This window comes from Sceloporus occidentalis, unplaced genomic scaffold (assembly GCF_023333645.1).
Source record: "Sceloporus occidentalis isolate IW3139 unplaced genomic scaffold, rSceOcc1.0.p SCAF_1, whole genome shotgun sequence".
Classification (NCBI taxonomy): Eukaryota; Metazoa; Chordata; class Lepidosauria; order Squamata; family Phrynosomatidae; genus Sceloporus; species Sceloporus occidentalis.
The window spans coordinates 105,546,713-105,564,612 of record NW_028316981.1 but is presented as its reverse complement, the minus strand read 5'-3'; the positions used below and the strand labels follow the sequence as shown (position 1 = coordinate 105,564,612).

Here is a 17,900-nt window from a genome sequence, read left to right as displayed (position 1 = left end):
GGCCTGTGGCCAGCCCTGCTGGAACGAAGGAGCCTCCGTTAAGCGCCTTGGGCTTTTATTCTGGCGGTTGGGACCGTGGCTGCCGCCGCCGCCGCCTGCGGAGGAGGGCCTCTCCCTCTCCCTCCGAGGCGCTCGCGCGGGGGCTCCTCGTGGCCGGCCGGCCTCCCTCCCTCCCTCCGTCCTTCCTCCTCGCCCTCTGGCTCCCCCTCCGCCGCTCCTGGCTCAGCCACTCACTCACTCACTCACTCGGCGCCGGGCAGAAGCAGCAGAGGGCGAAGGGAAGGCGGGGGACAGCGGCGAAGGCTTCTTTCTCCATGGCGTCGGGCGGCGGGCGTCGGGGCCGGGAGCGGGGCGAGCCGTTGCTGGAGGAGGAGGAGGGCGGGGAGGGCGAGCTGCCGGTCTACCTGGCCCGCCCGGGCACCGCCGACCAAGTGCCGCGGCAGAAGTACGGGGGCATGTTCTGCAGCGTCGAGGGCGCCTTCGAGAGCAAGACCCTCGACTTCGGGGCGCTCAGCGTCGGGCAGCGAGGGGCGGCGGGGAGGACGGCCCTCAGGCAGCAGCAAAGGCAGCAGGAGACCCGCGCCCCCGCCGCCAGGGACAGGGACAAGGCCGGCCAGCAGAAGGAGAGGGAGCCCGAGGGCCCCGCCGCCCACGCCGCCGCCGCCGGGCCAGGCGTCCAGATCCGGGCCCCCTCCGGGAAGGAGCTGCTGCAGAACCTCGGCCGAGAGGACTGCAAGGCAAGCGGGGGAGCGGGGGAGGGAGAGGCAGGGGCTGCGTCCGCACTGGAGAGGAACCCGGCTTGGCACCGCTTTAACCCTCCCTCGTCTGGCTCTGGGGTTGGAGTTTGTTGGGCCCCCTTTAAAGCCAAGTAAAAGGGTTCGTGTGTTGTTGTTGTTGTTGTTGCTGCTGGGCCATTGGGCGCCCATTGCTGTGTCCCTTGATTCAGGAGTAACACCCCTGAAAGTGAGGAGGGCGTGTGTGTCTGTGTGTGTGCCGCCTACACAATCCAGCCTGGGCCAAGAGGAGCAGAGCCTGGCCTCCTTCCTTCCTTCCCTTCCCGGCCAGGAGGGAGGTCGGCTGCCTCCGAAGGCCCCCCCAGAGCCAGGCTCAGCCCCGACGGAGACGGCTCCGTCTGCCAAGGCCGAAGCCAGAGCGCCTGCCCCGAAAGGGATGCCGCCGCCGCCGCCGCCGCCGCGGGAGGGAGGGAGGGAGCGGGCGGCTGTTAGGAGGGTTGCTATGGCAGGACCAGCTGCCCGGCCGCTTCCCACCGCCGGCGCCAGGGCTGTGGGCTTCTGGGAACTGTAGTTGTTTGGGGAAAGGGGAGGAAACACGGCAAAGTTAGCCCCTCTTGGGCCGGACACGAGTGCCGAATAAAAACAAAGTAAGGTCCAGAACACACTGCAGAAACAACCCACTTTGAGGCCGCTTTAGCAGCCCTCAGAGCTAGGGAATCCTGGGGACTGTAGTTTATTGTGGCGCCAGAGCTCTCTCTGGCCCAGGAGGCTAATTGTTCCACAGAACTACAGCCCCCAGAATCCCCAGCACTGAGCCAAGGCGGTTAAAGCAGTCTCAAACCGGGCTATTTCTCTTGGAGTACAGCATGTACTGTAGCAGCCGCAACGAACAGCGGATCCATTCGCTATAAAGATGAACCACAATCGGATTGCGCCCACCTGCCCTCGACGGTTAAGCGGTGGATCTGCTCCTGTGCCACGACGAACCTCAGTTCCCAGAATCCCTCAGCCTTCAGCCATGGCAGCTGAAGTGGCGTCGAATCGGATTATTTCAGCAGTGCAGACACAGAAAGAGAGAGAGAGACCCCCTCTAGCCCCCAGAGGACATAAGGCGCGAGTGAGGGATCTTAAAACACTGAGCCCCCTTATATGGCCTTTGCCTGGCCTTTGCCTGGCAGCTACTGACAAACCCTGTCAGGGAGCGACAACAAGTAATGCAGATTCAAAAAGAGAGAAGCAGCCCCATCTGCAAGCGCAGCGGCCAGGTGGGCACAGTTGAACTACTCTCCATCTTCATAATGCATAAATCTGCTCTTTGTTGCAGCTCATAGGTGCTGTGCCTTAGTTTTTCTGGTCAGCCAAAAGGAGGCTAACTTTCCTCTGCTTCTTTTCCGGAGACAGAGGGAGCGACAGCTCTTCCCTGCCACCATCAGCTTGCGCTCTACAAACCCCAAGTCAGCATTTTTAAAGTTATTAACTTAAAAGCTCTGTGCTCCAGTTCCAAGATGGTCAAATAAGCCCATCAGCAGAGAACGCAGCAGTCAGCGTATGTATGCCAGGGTTATCTTACCTTCAAGCCCCTCCTCCCCCTTCTCATTAAAAAAAGAGAAGAACTAAATTCAGGGGCCTAAAGTTCAGCATCTTGCTCTTGAATTGAGGCTTGCCTAAACAGGCCAGTTTAAATATTATACTGTAAAATCGCTGTAAAATGTTACACTTAGAAGAAGGAGCACTCTTTCCACGGAGTCAGAAACTTGTTCTGCTGCAATCTAGGAACGTTTGTGTCTTATAGCCTTACTACAGTATAAGCATTTAGTTGTGTTGGGCATGAAAACCAAAAGCAATCTACCGCTTACTCTGATACAAATGGCAAGAAAACTGGCACTTGAAATCAAAATTATCATTTCAGCATTTGGTCCTCATAGCTCTACAAGAAAGTATTGGAGTTTTAGGCATGCTTAGATTGCTTGTGTCTACAGAGACCTATTCCTTTAAATTACAGTAACACCCAGAATCCACAAAACAGTGATACCTTTAATGGGCCAACCAAAATGCACAAAATAGACATTGCTAGCTTACCTCTGAATGTTAGGGATAGCTGCTTCATATGCCTCCATGTTCGCTTAAGGGTGAAAGACCCCACATGAATGTGGGAAAACCGCAAATAAAAAAACACTGTTCTTTTTACTTAGGAGAAACCTCTCTAGGGCTCCATACAGACAGGCCAAAATAAAGCTGCTTCCGGTCACTTTGGAAGTATGCTGTTCAAATGATGCATGCGTCCTAAGAGTCCAGAAGCTGTGCCAAAGCTGTGCTCCAGTCCTTAGGAGTTGATTGTGGCCTTGGCGTGGCTTCCAGACTCTTAGAACACATGCATCATTCAAACAGTATACTTCCAAAGTGACCTGAAGCAGCTTTATTTTGGCCTGTCTGTATGGGGCCTAGGAATCTCCAGGTCCTCTAGTTCATCTCTGTGGTCAATGTCTGCCAGAGGTTGATCATAGAATCGTGTTGGAGGACCTACAAATGCTTAGAGAAGTGTTTTCTTTAGGAACTTCTACGTTCTCCAGTGCAACTCTATGATCAACCTCTAGCAGAGTTCTATTGGAGGACCTAGAGATTCCTAGAGAGAACATATTAATCAAACCCACACATAACCAGGTCAGGAAAAGCCAGAGCCACAAATGTGGAGGGCCAACAGTAGTGCAGTTTCTCTACAGAAGTAATATAGGTGCATCAGTAAAGCATATACATTTTCAAGTGATAGAGAGCCTGTGTTCTGCTGAAAGCACATGAACACCCTGTAAACTGTTCTGTCCTATATCTTAAATGATTGATCATTTGACTGAGAAATGGTTTGCAGTTCCATAAGGGATGGAATTGTATTGGTGTGGGTTACGATTATGGTTAAAAAGTGTTCTTGACCAGAATGAATTTCTGCACTGATGGCAGGTGGAGCTGAAGCTGTCAGTTATCTAAGGTCATGTTTCTCTTCTAATTGTTACAATTACAAGATTGATCATAGCCCTTTGTATGAGACCAGGCCCACAGATCACTTCTCATGCAAAGGAGAAGAATTGTACCTGTAATTATGGAATCCCAGTACAGTGTATCATAATAAAATGTTGTTGATGGGAGCTTCTTAAGTGGTGACTAGAACCAACTGTTAATACGGCAATTTATTCCCCTTCCTTCCTTCCTTCCTTCCTTCCTTCCTTTTTTCTATAGAGGAACCATCTGTGTTAATTTTCCTTGTCCTCCTGAGCGTGGGGAGGAGAGCAGTGCAGGACGTTTTTTCTCCCAAACTGGATGGATTTTTATCCTAAGTCTTTACCAAAAGGGTCTGGCATCATGCTGATTCAATCCCCAATTTCCAGTGAAAATATCATATTATTTAGATTTGTATCCTGCCCTTCCTCCTCTCAGCAACCCCTGTGAGATAGTTCATGTAACCAGATGTGCTTTCAAAGCACATGTATGAACATATACCTGTTCTAGGTACACCTGCTTTTAAAGGATCTTTGGTCCTTAGCAGTAGTGTGTCTTAGACAAATTGGAGCCAATAACCCATACCAGTGTTGATCTATCTGAAAGGGAATTTTACTAAACACAAGAATCAAATTTACACAGTGAATGCACTGAGAGTAACCAATACTGTGGAATAGCTTCATTAATGTCTAAGAGAAAATACACAGTTGGACCTTTGTATCAACAGGGGACCCTCCTGCGGATACAAAAAACCCACGGGACCTCAAGTCCCATTATCCCTAATGGCAGCATGATGTGTGCGTGGCTGCGTGCATGCACCACTATTGAAGACAATGGGAATTGCCATCCACGAATGCCTAAATCCGATGGCAAACCCCACAGATAACGAGGCCCCACTGTATAACAAAATATCCAGCTGCTTTGGAACGGGAAATATTAACTCAAGCAAATTCACAAGGCTGAAAAAGTTTTAAAATCCAGGCTGCCATTTGGATTCAGATTGCAAGAAGGGTCTTGGGTAAACTGCTTGAGGTTCATGGGTTGCTGACATGAGAGAGAGTTTGGTAGAAGGTGGAAGGCAAACTGGTCAGAGTCTTCCTATGCTACCCACACCTACACCAGAGAAAAGTGGGATCGGTTTGCGAACCTGTCAATACACAATGAAAGTACTTGCAAAACAGGATTAAGAATGGCAGAGATTAGTTTCTGTGAGTCAGGTTTGGACCATTGTGGTTCTAGTTAGAACTGTAAAGAGAAAAGGAGAACTAATTAACTCAGGTACTCTAGTCCAAAACCAGGACTTTAAGAAGAAAGGGGGGGGGGAGCTAATGATGCATTGGTCAAATTTTAGTTTCTGTGATGTCTGAAAGAGAGAAAGTGATTTCAGATAAATCTGTGATTTCAGCAAAGATGGACAAAGGCAGGATTACTCCTTCAGAATGAAATTAGCTTTATGAAATTATGATCTTGTATCATTTTAAGCAAGGTACAAAAGAATGGCTGAAGTTTAGTGACTGAGATGGGAGAAATTATGGCCATATTTAGACTAACAAAAGAGCAATATGTTGAGTTGATCACTTCATCCCTAGGACGACTTCACTGTCTGTCAGGCACTGTTTGGGACCTTTTGGGAAACAGAACTATTTGCATAATGTATTCACTCCTATGCAATAATTTACGTGGCCTATTCACTCCTATACCATAATTTAATCAGTATTCTTAACAAACCAAGTTGAACCACATTTCTTGTGCATGGTGGCTTCAAGATTGACTAAAGAGTTTTTTTTCCAGTCATTGGCTAACCCCTTCTCTCCCCAGCAGACTCACTTTAATCGGTAGTCTACAATTGTTGATGGGGATGCATACAGGTATGGGCAATTTAGCAATTTTGTGACCAGATCAAGGTCAGTCTAGGACAGGGGTAGGCAACCTTTTTGAGCCGGGGGCCGGGTTGCTGTCCCTCAGACAACTGGGGGGCCGAAGCCAAAAAATAAATAATTAAATAATTTTTAAAAAATTTAAATAAATAAATAAACTGGGACAAATGTAGGACAAAATTTTCAATTGGTGGACACTTTTTAAAAAAGTGGAGGACACGGGAAAAAATTTGCTGATTTTTTAAAAAATGTTAATATAAATGCATGTTTCTGAGGCTTCTATAGACAATTGCCCCTGCGCGCGAGAGGCCAAAGGCCCCGGCGGCAATCGGTGGCAGAACCGGGCTGGGGCCGGTCCCAAGGCCTTGCCGGGCCGCATCCGGCCCGCGGGCCGCAGGTTGCCTACCCCTGGTCTAGGAGCTCAGTGGTAACCCAGTGATCTCTCTGTGCTTATGGCAGCATTCAGACCATGACACTGTATACCTTTTAGGGCCAGACTATTACCTGACGCTAATCATATGCCATTCATCATCTGTTTTTGGAAGTTAAGCAAGGTTGTGTCTGCCTAGTACTTGGATGGGAGACCATCAGGAATATCAGGAATTTGTGATAAGTCTAGCAAATAATCATGTTGACACCCTGAAGAACTGCTACTTGTTAGAGTTAACAGTACAGTGGTGCCTCGGGTTACGAAATTAATTCGTTCCGCTGTCAATTTCGTAACCCGAAAGGCTTTCGCAAGCCGAATCCCCATAGGCGCTAATGGGGAAAAGCCGCGATTTGGTGTGAAATCGCGCAGAAAAGCACCAAAAGTTTTTTCGTAACCCGAAAAAACTTTCTTAACCCGGAACAATAATTTCCTATGGGTTTTTTTCGTATCCTGAAAATTTCGTAACCTGGGTAATTCGTATCCCGAGGTACCACTGTACTGAGCTCAATCAGCCAATGGGTGCATGTTTAAACTGCAGCTACAGAATAATCCAATCCTGATAGAAACTAGGAGTTATCACGTTAGTGCTATGACTTGTATGATTACTATCTGGATTAGTGGGGACACCCTGATTTGTACCATTTGGGAGATAAAAGAAGTAATAAGCAGGCTTTGTTTCAGTTTTGATGAGAAATAATAGCAATAGCAACTTCATTTATAGGCTTCATACTGCCTAAGCAGTCTCTAAACGGTTCACAACTTTACACTAATTGCCCCCCAAAATCTGGGTACTTCTTTTAGCAACCTTGGAAGGATGCAGGCCTGAGTCAAGCCTGAGCCCTTGGCTAGTATTGAACTCACAACCTTATGGTACATGCATGAGTGGCTTCAATACAGGCATTTAACCACTGCACCACCATTGCTCTTGTAGTAGAAGGAGAAACAAGGTATAGCTGTACAAATTACTTGTGTCTCTTTGTATACTCCTTCCTCTGTATTGCATTCCTGTTCACACCAACCCTTTTCCATCTCTGTAGTGCTATTCATTAGAAACAAATGAAGAGAAAACACACAGTTCCATTATGTGTCAGTGCCTTATCACAGAGAGTTATTGTGGAAATCCCTCTTTCCAATAACCACCTACCTACTATCTAAAGGTGAGGTCATTCTGGAAAAATCTTCATTTAAAAACCTCAGATGATGGGCTAGGCTATATGGGAGAAGCCACACCATCACTTACCCAGCCCCAAACTATTTAGGGTAAGAATGGGATGGTGTTGTCTAGTTGTTGGACTGTAACTGCCATCATCCCTTACCATTTGGCTATATTGACAAGAACTAAAGGAACTGCCATCTGACAATATCTGGAGAACAACATGTACCCCATCCTTGAAATAGGGCAAATGCAACCCTCCAGATGTTGGACCATCAGCCATTGCTAACTTATTCAATTTTGTGGGGTCATGGGAGTTGCTGTCCAACAACATCTGAAGGGTCATAGCTGTCCACCCCTGATTTAGGGCTTTATAGTTAACATCAGCAATTAAATTGTGCTGGAAAACACAAGTAGCCTGTGTAGATATGGCAAGATATTTAATAATAATAATAATAATAATAATAATAATAATAATAATAGATTTATTTCTAGCCCACCCAATCACGAAGAATCCGGGCGGGTTACAACAATAAAATAGAACAAATTACAATAGAGTTAAAAAAATCAAACCCTAGACCTACCACCACCACCCATTCCCAGTACTAAAACAGAATTAAACAGTAATAATATTAAAACATTTAAAACATTAAAAACATTGAACAAACAAAAAATAGGCAGAAACATTGGCGGGGGGAAATAGACAGATGAGGGGACAAATATCTCTATATCTGGGGAGGGTAACTAAGTTGGAAAGGCCTGCCGGAAGAGATCCGTCTTGAGTGCTTTCTTGAAAGCTGCCAGAGTAGAAATGTGATGGATCTCCTCTGGCAGGTCGTTCCATAGTTTAGGAGCAGTAGTAGAGAAGGCCCTCTGGGAGACAGATGTTAGCCTAGATTTTTTTGGCTGTAGTAGATTTCTTCCAGAGGACCTTAGTGTGTAGGACGGACAATAGGGAAGAAGACGTTCCCTCAAGTACTCTGGGCCCAAGCCATGTAGGGCTTTAAAGGTAATCACCAACACCTTGTACTTTACCCAGAAACTAATAGGCAGCCAGTGCAGGGACTTCAAGACCGGTGTTATATGGTCATTCCTAGAAGTTCCCGTGATCAATCTGGCTGCCATATTTTGTACCAGCTGAAGTTTCCGAACTTGGCACAAGGGTAGCCCCAAGTAGAGCGCATTACAGAAGTCGAGAGGTTACCAGTGCATGTACTACTGTTTCCCGGTCCCTCAGCTCCAGGAAGGGGCGCAGTTGGCGTATCAGACGAAGGTGATAGCAGGCGCTCTTGACTGTCGCATCCACCTGAGCTGTCAGTTGGAGCGACGAGTCAAGAAGCACCCCCAAGCTGCGAACAGAATCCTTCAGGGGAAGTGTGACCCCATCCAGAACTGGTTGACACAACTCCATTCCTGGATTCGGGGTTCCTATAGCAAGTACTTCTGTCTTACCTGGATTCAGTCTGAGTCGGTTTTCCCCTTCCCCTTTTGTTTGGCCCCTTTCATAACTTAGTCATTGTGTATTGAAACTGTTGAAGTTTTTGAACACTTTTCAAAGAGAAGTAAGTATAACACACTGCAGTGATGTAGCCAAACTATTATTGATCAGACACTCTTTTTCAGAAAGAGATATGGATGACAAACCAAGGTTGGTGAAAAGTGTTTTTATTCTTAAAAAAACACTTGTTCTTCCAACAGCTGGATATAGAAGCTTCAGTCCTATACAATATCTTCATTGTAATTAGATGAATAACTTGCCCCATGTACAAATAGGTTAGGCATCAGTGTATTACCACCTATCCACAATTACTGACTTCAAGCACATGCTCAAGACTTTAACTGTTTTCTTTAAATTAGATGTGTAGTAGAAGGTGTTGGGAATCATTCTCATATTGGTGACATTATCTCAGAATGGACAACATATAAATACAAATGTAGGCAAACCCATTTCTTTGACTATTATTCCCACTGATGGGAGAATGTTGATAAAAATCTGTACTAGAATTTTGAAAGGGAAGAAGTATTTGATATTTTTTATATTTTATTTCTTTGTGTTTCTCAGATGGTAAGCTGGTTTGATTGTAATGACAAAACCAAATACAGCATGATGTCTGAATTCCATAGGATCCAGTGGTCTGGACCGACTAACAGAAGCAGTTCTTTCAGCACAACAGGGGAGTGACCTCAGTATTTTCTCCAGGAGGTTGGGTAAATGCCTAGAGCAACATTTTGGGTGTTGAGTACTTTGTAGGATTCAGAAGGGAAAAAAGAGAAGATGCGTATCTTGTTGGGGACATGTATATAAATAAACATTATTATTATTATTATTATTATTATTATTATTATGATGATGATGTAGGTATTGTGGTGGTGGTGGGTGATATTAGTTTTGCTGATGGAGCTGCTTCCATCAGTTGCTATATACCATTAGATCCTAATCTCTTCCAAGAATTAGATCCCATTCAACTACATAGGTCTTAACTTTGAGTCAATATTATATAACACTTGTAAATAATTAGCTAAGATCCTATGCCAGTGTTGGAAAGCAACAGTCTCCACATGTAGGGCTGCAGAGTCTTTGTGCTGCACAGCCCTTGTGTTGAATGGCAGCATTGCACAACTATATACTTGAATTTCCAATTGATTGTTCATTATGTGTATGTGAAAGTTAAGAAGTGACATGGTAGCCATCTTTACATGTTTGAAGGGATGTCACATTGTGTATGGAGCAAGCTTATCTTGTACTGCTCCAGAGATTAGGAAACAGTCCAAAGGATTCAAACTACAGAAAAAAGAAATTCCCTCCCAATATTAGCAACAACTTCTTTATAGTTGGAGCTCTCTGATAATGGAATACACTGCCTCAGAGTGTGGTGGAGTCTCCTCCTTTGGAGGTTTTTAAACAGAGGCTGGATGGCCATAGTGCTTTGATTGTGTCTTCTTGCATGGCAGGGGGGTTGGAGAAGATTGTTCTTGTGGTTTCTTCCAGCTGTGTGCAATTCCACTTCTGCAACCTTGAACTGAATGCAGGTATTGTGCATTGGAGAGAAATGTTATAAGACGCTAAGCATGCATAAAACAGCAAGAGGATTCGGCTCAGAATGTAAGCACTCGGAATATTGACACTGGAACTTTACAGAGGAATAGGTTCTTGCTGTTGTGTTTCCAGAATCATAGGGCAATGCTCAAACCCGTACACCATGCTGGCTGTCTAGAGTAAAGCTATAAATAAGATGTGTGTCTTCTTTCTATACTCAGATAGAGATTAACTTAATTTTTGTTCTCTCTTATTTAAGTAAATGTTCATCCCTTCAGCGGATTTTAATTTTACTTTTCCTAAATAATTCTCCAGTAGAGTTTTCTGTTCCATGACAGCTGGCAGTAATGCCACAAACATAGCCTTTAGTGCAATTACAAATTACAAATTCATTGCAAGATTAGGTGCAGGGATGATCTGGTTTATAAGGGCTCCTATTCTTCAGTAGAAGCCAATGGCTTCTAAATACAGTTTCCATCAAAATAAGAGTTTCTTGTATAATCATTCATTTGCTAGTAGCGACTGAAATGTGCAATTCCATTTTGTTATAGTTACAGCTGTATAACTAAAAACAGACTGTGTGAAGTCAGCATATTTTGTTTTTTTACAGTTGAATAACTCTTCCGTAAAGGTGAGATTGGTGGTTTTTTTTTTGTTTTTTTTTTTAAACCCATAAATTTATTCTTGCTATTTCTGGAAGCCCAAGTTACGTGTAGAACCATATAAAAATAATTGACATGACTGTCAGTTTCATGCATATGGATGCAACATATTTGGGTTTTGTTTTATAAATGAAGGTATTTATCAAGCAATCTGAGACCCATTTAAAATGTAGAAGGTTAGTTGCTTATCTTATGGAGAGAGCACATGCCCCATTTTTCATGCTGAGAATCCATGAAACATAGAACAAGAGACTTTGGTGGCATCCATTGAAAGGAAAGTTTAAGTGAAGATACAAAACTACTAACAGTAGTTATTACTTGTTCATAGTTTGAAGGGAGGCCAGTGGAGGCAATGCAGCCAGCTTGTGGGGCATTCTTATTTACATTTCCCGTGACCTCCTTAATGTACTAATCTAGACAAAAGGGTATTGGTTACATGCAGTCTATATAGAAGGTGAATCATCAGTTCAGGAGGATTGCAGAAGAGGCAACAGAATCAATAGCCCCTTGGAAAGATTGAAAAAGGGTTTCTGAAGAGGTGGATTGTTTTGATATCCAGACAATGTAAAGATATCAATTTTGGTTGATGGGAGCCTCATTGGCTTCACAACAGGATCCACAGCACCCCAGAATGTAAGGACAGGAAAGGTTCTTGGGAACACAGTAGGGGATAAAAAGGAAATGCAATCTTATTTGATCTGTTGGTGAGAACCCATCCTTTGCTTTCCTTTTCAGTAGGAAACGCGGAGTGTGGGTTGGTTTTGTTTTGTTTTTGTCTTTGTTTTCCTCTTTCCTCTTTATCCTTTGTGTTTAGGCCATCCACAAGTCTGGGTTCTATGTGCCTTATCAAAATAGTATCTCTTTGGTGTTTCAAAGTCACCAAAACCTCTAAAGTACATGCTGGAATCTAGAGGTACAATATCATAGCATAGATCCATTCCTCAAAATATAAGTGAATCAAAAATATATTATGGGGATACTGAGTGCTTACACTATTTTCCTCATTACTTTCCTTCATGCACTCTGCAGGCCTGTAATATATATACAGTCACCCCTCCTTTCTGTCGTCTTTCCATACACCACTCTTCAAGACAGGTAGCTATCACCTTTCCAATCCAACCCTCAATCTCCCCATCCACTTTTACTTTCCCATTTCAGTTAGCTCTATATGCTGGATGTTAGAGTGAGTTATTCTCATATGTATGTTCTTTCCTACTTCTTACAAATAAAAGTTATCTTAGCTCACCCATGTCTGGAGTCTCTGTCAGCTAGTACCAGTATAAAAAGGTACTTTTAGTCTTAGATGTTACCCATCCTCTTGCAAGCCAAGATAACATCCCCCAGCATATTAAAGATAGGCAGCTACTAGTAGTGGAGGCTCTCCAAGCCTCCATTCCTCTTCCTGTGTTTTCTGTCATTCTAAGCATAGATTCATTCATTCATCCTTAGATACTACAGTACGGTTGACTAGAGTAGAATCCTGCTCCTTTCCAGCTCAGGGTTTTCTTAATTGCATTGTTTAGTCCAATCATACTGCTGTAATCTGACACTGAAAGTCTCTGCTACTCCAGCCCTCCTTCACCATCCTCCCAATGCTATAAAAACATCCAGTTAGATAGTAGGTGTAAAAAGACTTTGTAAATAGGAGCTTCACTATTGGGCTTTGTTAACTAATATGTAGTTTTGGCAAACTCCATATATTTTCATGTATTTTTACATACTAATCAAGTATTTTGACATATGCATCTAATCAGTTTGAAGTGTTAATTTTGGATAAAACTTATCGAAGCAGACCAATATTTTTATGACAAGTAATTGGGATAAATTAATTGCTTTCATTTCATTGGTCTTCATTTTTATTTGTTTTCATTTTTATTGAAACAACATGATGTATGTGGCTCCATGAGAAAATTATGGAATACGTTTCCCATCTTGGTGTTCTCTAGATGTGCTGAGCATCATTCCCAGCAAGTACACCCCTACTCTCTGAGAATAATGGGAATTATAGTAAGCATAAACAACAAAATTACTTCTTTTTCATAAAATATGCTGCTAGTTAGTACATAAGAACTTATGGAAAGGTGTGGGGCCTTACTGTCTCAACAGAGAGAGGAATTATGTAAAGACTAAAGGTAGTGACCAAGATATTTGGATTATTAGCTAGTTTATATTTCTAGGATGAAGTACAATTGAGACCATTTGTTGGCTTTAGGTAAATCAGTGATTTGGCAGCACTAAAAGTTTATAGCATAAAAACAACCTATGAATGAAAGAATAGTTTCAAGGCTGCCTTGAATTCCAAAGCTGCCTTGAATCCCATTTTGGGAGAAAGGTGGGGTATAAATCCCCTAAATAAATAAATAAATAAATACAATACAATACAATACAATACAATACAATACAATACAATAGATGGGCAAAATAGGCTTGGGTAACTTGAATAAATTAAAGAAATTTGTGCAACATGTAAAAATTATATGTTCTGCTCTTCTGTGTCAGAATTACCTGTTAACTACCCTGGAGTCGATCTCAACTCATGATGACCTTGTGGATGAGAGATCGCCAAGACTCCCTGTCTTCCACTACTTTTCTTAGTTCTTGCAGATGCATACACATGACCTCCTTAATTGAGTCCATCCACCTAGCGCAGGGATGGGGAACCTGCAGCTCTCCAGGTTCTGGCGAACTACCATTCCCATCATGCCTCACTACCAGCCAAGCTGAAGCAAGTTTTAGCCAGGCTCGTGAGGGCTTGATTGTAGCTCCTCCCCTTATGGTGATGCTACATGATTTATGTTGATAGTAGCTACCTTGAGAGTTCTATAAAACTGGGGAATGATGTTTAGGTGTACTACAAATAAATAAGAACATTTACTAAAAGTGTGAAATCGTATTTTCGAGTTACAAATTAACATTGTTTTAGCTGTTAGATTGATCAATTGGCACAGCTGGGGTAAGAGCGCACATGGAAATGCAACGGCAAATATTCCTTTCCCTGTTTCAGGAGATGCTTCAGGCTTGCTGGCTCTAAACAGGAAAGTCAGACAGACTGAAGAGGAATCAGGAGGTTGCTGCAGAGCTTTTTTGCACATCCTCATAGTCAACACTCTTTTAGCCCTAGCATAAACCAGCCCTACGTAGGGCTTTGAGGAGATGCAGAATCTAGTATTAACTATCAGATGTTCTTGTTTGACAGACAGGTTGCTATTTATATCAAGTTGCATTTGATTAATTGAGTGACACACATACGGAGAAGGAAGTGGCTAAAACCTTTCCTTTGAGAGATTGAATAGAGTGGTATGCTGTGCTTTAGCTATTTGTTGTGAGGTATAAAGTCATTCAGTGGATTTAGGATTAACTAGATGCATAGTTGCAGGATTGTCATTCACAGTAAAAGGAAAAAGAGAGAAAAATGCGGGGAGGGGGGTGAGGAGGGAGGGAGTGGAATGCTTTTGTTTTCTAGTGACCTCCTTTGTTTCCCTCACCTTTCTGACAGATGAATTCAAATTTTACTGTATAAAGTTTAGGTCGTTTCCATCAACTGCTTCTGCCATGGAAAAAATATTGTCACACCCATTTCCTAAATCATTCTACCACTCAGTTCCTTAACAGGCTAGTCTCACTCATAATTACAGGGTCAGCTGTGCCACAGTGAAGTAAATTTGGATTTAAATCAAAGCCTAGCATGTTTTTAGGGCTCTTGGTCTCATAGATTCAAAACTGACTTTTCTGAAAGAACTCATTATTTGCAGCCTCTGAGATGGAAACAGTTGAGAACTCATATCTTTTTAATTAAATTCCCTGGAAATAAGTTGGTTTAAATTAAGGAGAAGCTGGAGAGGAGTAAATGTTCTTTTGTAGAAATGGGAAAATTACTTAATTGTCTAAGACAAAGCATTTTTTTTTAAAAAAAATGCTGCTTTGGATTCCCCCCCCCCCCCCCTTTGTTCTTTCTTAACCTAAATGGATCAAGGTTGGAGAATAGAAGGCTGGAGAATATTCCCAACATCTGTGTATTTCTATTGTCTGTGTTGGATAAAGTTGTGCAGGAAATCATGCAGTTAGGAACTGAAATATGGTGTCACTTTGAGTGAAAAGCAGCTGGACTGGAAACTGCAGCATGTGCTGTTAGGAAACTCATGTCTCTGTGTATTTCAACTTTCCCAAACTCAGAGAGAGGTGCTTATGAGATCATCATTGGAAAAGCAGATGCATTCAGAATGGGCCTTTGCTGATAGTGATTTTTCTTTTTTCTTTCTAAATCAGCATTGATCATTCTCACAGTCTTTACTGACTGTTTTTATTTTCTTAATAGATGTCAACTAAGGAATTTGAAAAGCAAGACCAAAGAATTGTAGCAGTTTGGGTGGGGTTAAAACCTTAAAACGAAACACCCCATCCCCAGGGATTCACTAACAACAGGCTGGCCCAGCGTCATCAGGGGCTAGCCTGAAGACTGACTGCCCTCCCTCCATAACTGTCATCTTTCGGCCGTTGAGGGAGAGAACAGGCTGGCCCAATGTCATCAGGGGCTAGCCTGAAGATACAGTGTATCTTAATTGTAGATTTTTCTTGTACTGTTTTATAATTTTCTTGTACACCGCTATGATCTATTTGGAATAGCGGTTTATAAATAAAACATATTATTATTATTATTATTATTATTATTAATACTGTAGCACCTGTCTCTTAAACTAAGCATTACTTGTTGAAGCATTCCAAAAAGCTAAAGCAAAGAGACAGTAGATTAACAGTAGAACAGTAGTCCTAGGCCTAGTTCACTAACACAGTTGCATCTAAACATCAAGGCAGTGACCCCTAAATTGCAGTTTGCATATGGATAAAGTGAACTGTGAGTAGGGTTGCCATAATTTGCTACCACCAAACCGGGACAAACGTAGAAAAAATGTAGGACAAAATTTTGCTGAAAATGTAGGACATTCAAGAAAAACAGAGGACACAACCAACTAGAAGCCAAAAACATTAATTATTTTTTTAAAAAGGCACACAAGTACAGTAGAATTCAAAGATATCATTCTTGGGCATTCCAGCCACTTGTACAAGTAGGTGCCTTTAACACTGCATCCATCCAGCAATTGGACGCTGTATTTTTTGTTATCCTCACCAGCTCCACTGGTGTGAGGTACCATTTCTGTAGTGTTTTTCACATACTGTATTTTCTTTAATGGCAATCGATCTAGATTTAAAGGGGGAGGGAGAGTTCTAGGTTTTAAACCATTCAGGTTCTGGGATTTCTTTCTGCAGTTCCACTTCCCATCTTGCCCTATGATGGAGACTCCTCCCAAAATGATCCCCTGTCATCCATTTGTACAGCTTAGCTGACTGACCTTTGCTAGCTATGTGTGTTTGGGTACACGTATGTTCAAATGTGATCAGGACTCATGGAGTCTCTCCTGTTCATGCTAAGCATAATGTGAAAGAGGTGACTTGTTGAAGATGAAACCAGTCGAGAATTGCGGGTGCTAGCATTAGAGTCAAGTCTTCTTTAGTTTTGGGTTTTCTTCTATGAAATAAATACTTAATAGTACACTCTCTCTCTCTCTCTCTCTCTCTCTCTCTCTATATATATATATATATATATATATATAATTAAACTTTATTTATAAAGCGCTGTAAGTTTACACAATGCTGTACATAAAATAGAATAAAATAAAATATAGTGGACCTATCAGTGGCATACATTCTAGAAAACAGAATATAATACAAAATTGATACACAATATCATTCAACAAAAATGCACAAACAACAAATGAAAATAAAACATCAAATAACAATAGGGTTGTCATAATTGTCCACTATTACCAGGGACAAAATGTAGGACCTCAATCAGTGTCTTGAAGCGGTAATGGGCTGAATCCAGACAAAACGGAGGTACTTACAGTAGGGGCCCCCAAACCAGGTATAGGGTTGCAACCTCCAGTTCTAGATGGGGGTCACACTCTCCACAGTCTGGGGGTGCTCCTAGATCCATCGCTTCACATGAGAAATCAGGTGAGTGCGGCGATCAGGAGCGCCTGTTATCAGCTTTGGCTGATACACCAGCTGCGCCCTTTCCTGGAAGTAAAGGACCTAGAAACTGTTGTACATTCACTGGTAACTTCACGACTTGATTTCTGTAATGTGCTCTACATGGGGCTACCCTTGTGCCTAGTCCGGAAACTTCAACTAGTGCAAAATATGGCAGCCAGGCTGGTCGCCGGAAAAACTAGGAGTGACCGAATAACACCCATCTTAAAATCTCTTCACTGGCTGCCTATTAGTTTCCGGGCACAGTACAAGGTGTTGGTTATAACCTTTAAAGCCCTACATGGCTTGGGTCCAACCTATTTGAGGGATCGCCTGCTTCCATATAATCCGCCCCGCACCCTCAGGTCCTCTGGGAGGAATCTATTGCAGCCTTTAAAAACCAGACTAACTGCTACCTCCCAGAGGGCCTTCTCTGCAAACTATGGAACGGTCTGCTGGACGAGATCTGTCAAATTGCCAGCTTAGACAGCTTTAAAAAAGCTGTCAAGACGGATCTTTTCCGGCAGGCCTTTCCTGAATAAAAGTGCCTGGCCACAGAATGACTGCCCTCCACATCATGTATCAGCCCACCGCTCTGTTCTCGCTGTATTTTATTGTGTTTTTAATAGATGTTTTAATTGTAATTTGTTTAATCCTGTTTTAAGGGGGGGGATTTGGGACATAATTTTGTAAATGTGGATTTTAATATGTTGTAGCTGCTTTGATTGTCTTGTAACAGAAAAGCGGGATATAAATAAAAGTTTTATTATTTATTTATTTATTTATTTATTAGGACAAATTCGAGACCAAACTGTAGGACAACTGCAGGACAAAACTCAGCCCAAAATGTAGGACATTTAAGGTCCTCCATTTTTCTTAAATGTCCTACATTCTGGGCTGAGTTTTGTCCTGCAGTTGCCCTACAGTTTGGTCTAGAATTTGTTCCACATTTTGTCCCTGGTAATAGTGGACAATTATGGCAACTCTAAATA

At 42.8% G+C, this 17,900-nt stretch overlaps 1 protein-coding gene across 1 annotated transcript in view; it reads left to right on the top strand.

Moving 5' to 3' along the window:
• The first annotated feature begins 247 nt into the window (after nucleotides 1–247).
• The window catches only part of DPYSL3 (dihydropyrimidinase like 3), a 91,160-nt gene continuing 73,507 nt past the window's right edge, over nucleotides 248–17,900 (top strand). The window contains exon 1 of the mRNA XM_089531489.1: nucleotides 248–737. Coding sequence (XP_089387615.1) covers nucleotides 315–737 — 423 coding nt within the window. The 5' untranslated portion in view covers nucleotides 248–314. The remainder of the gene's footprint in view (nucleotides 738–17,900) is intronic.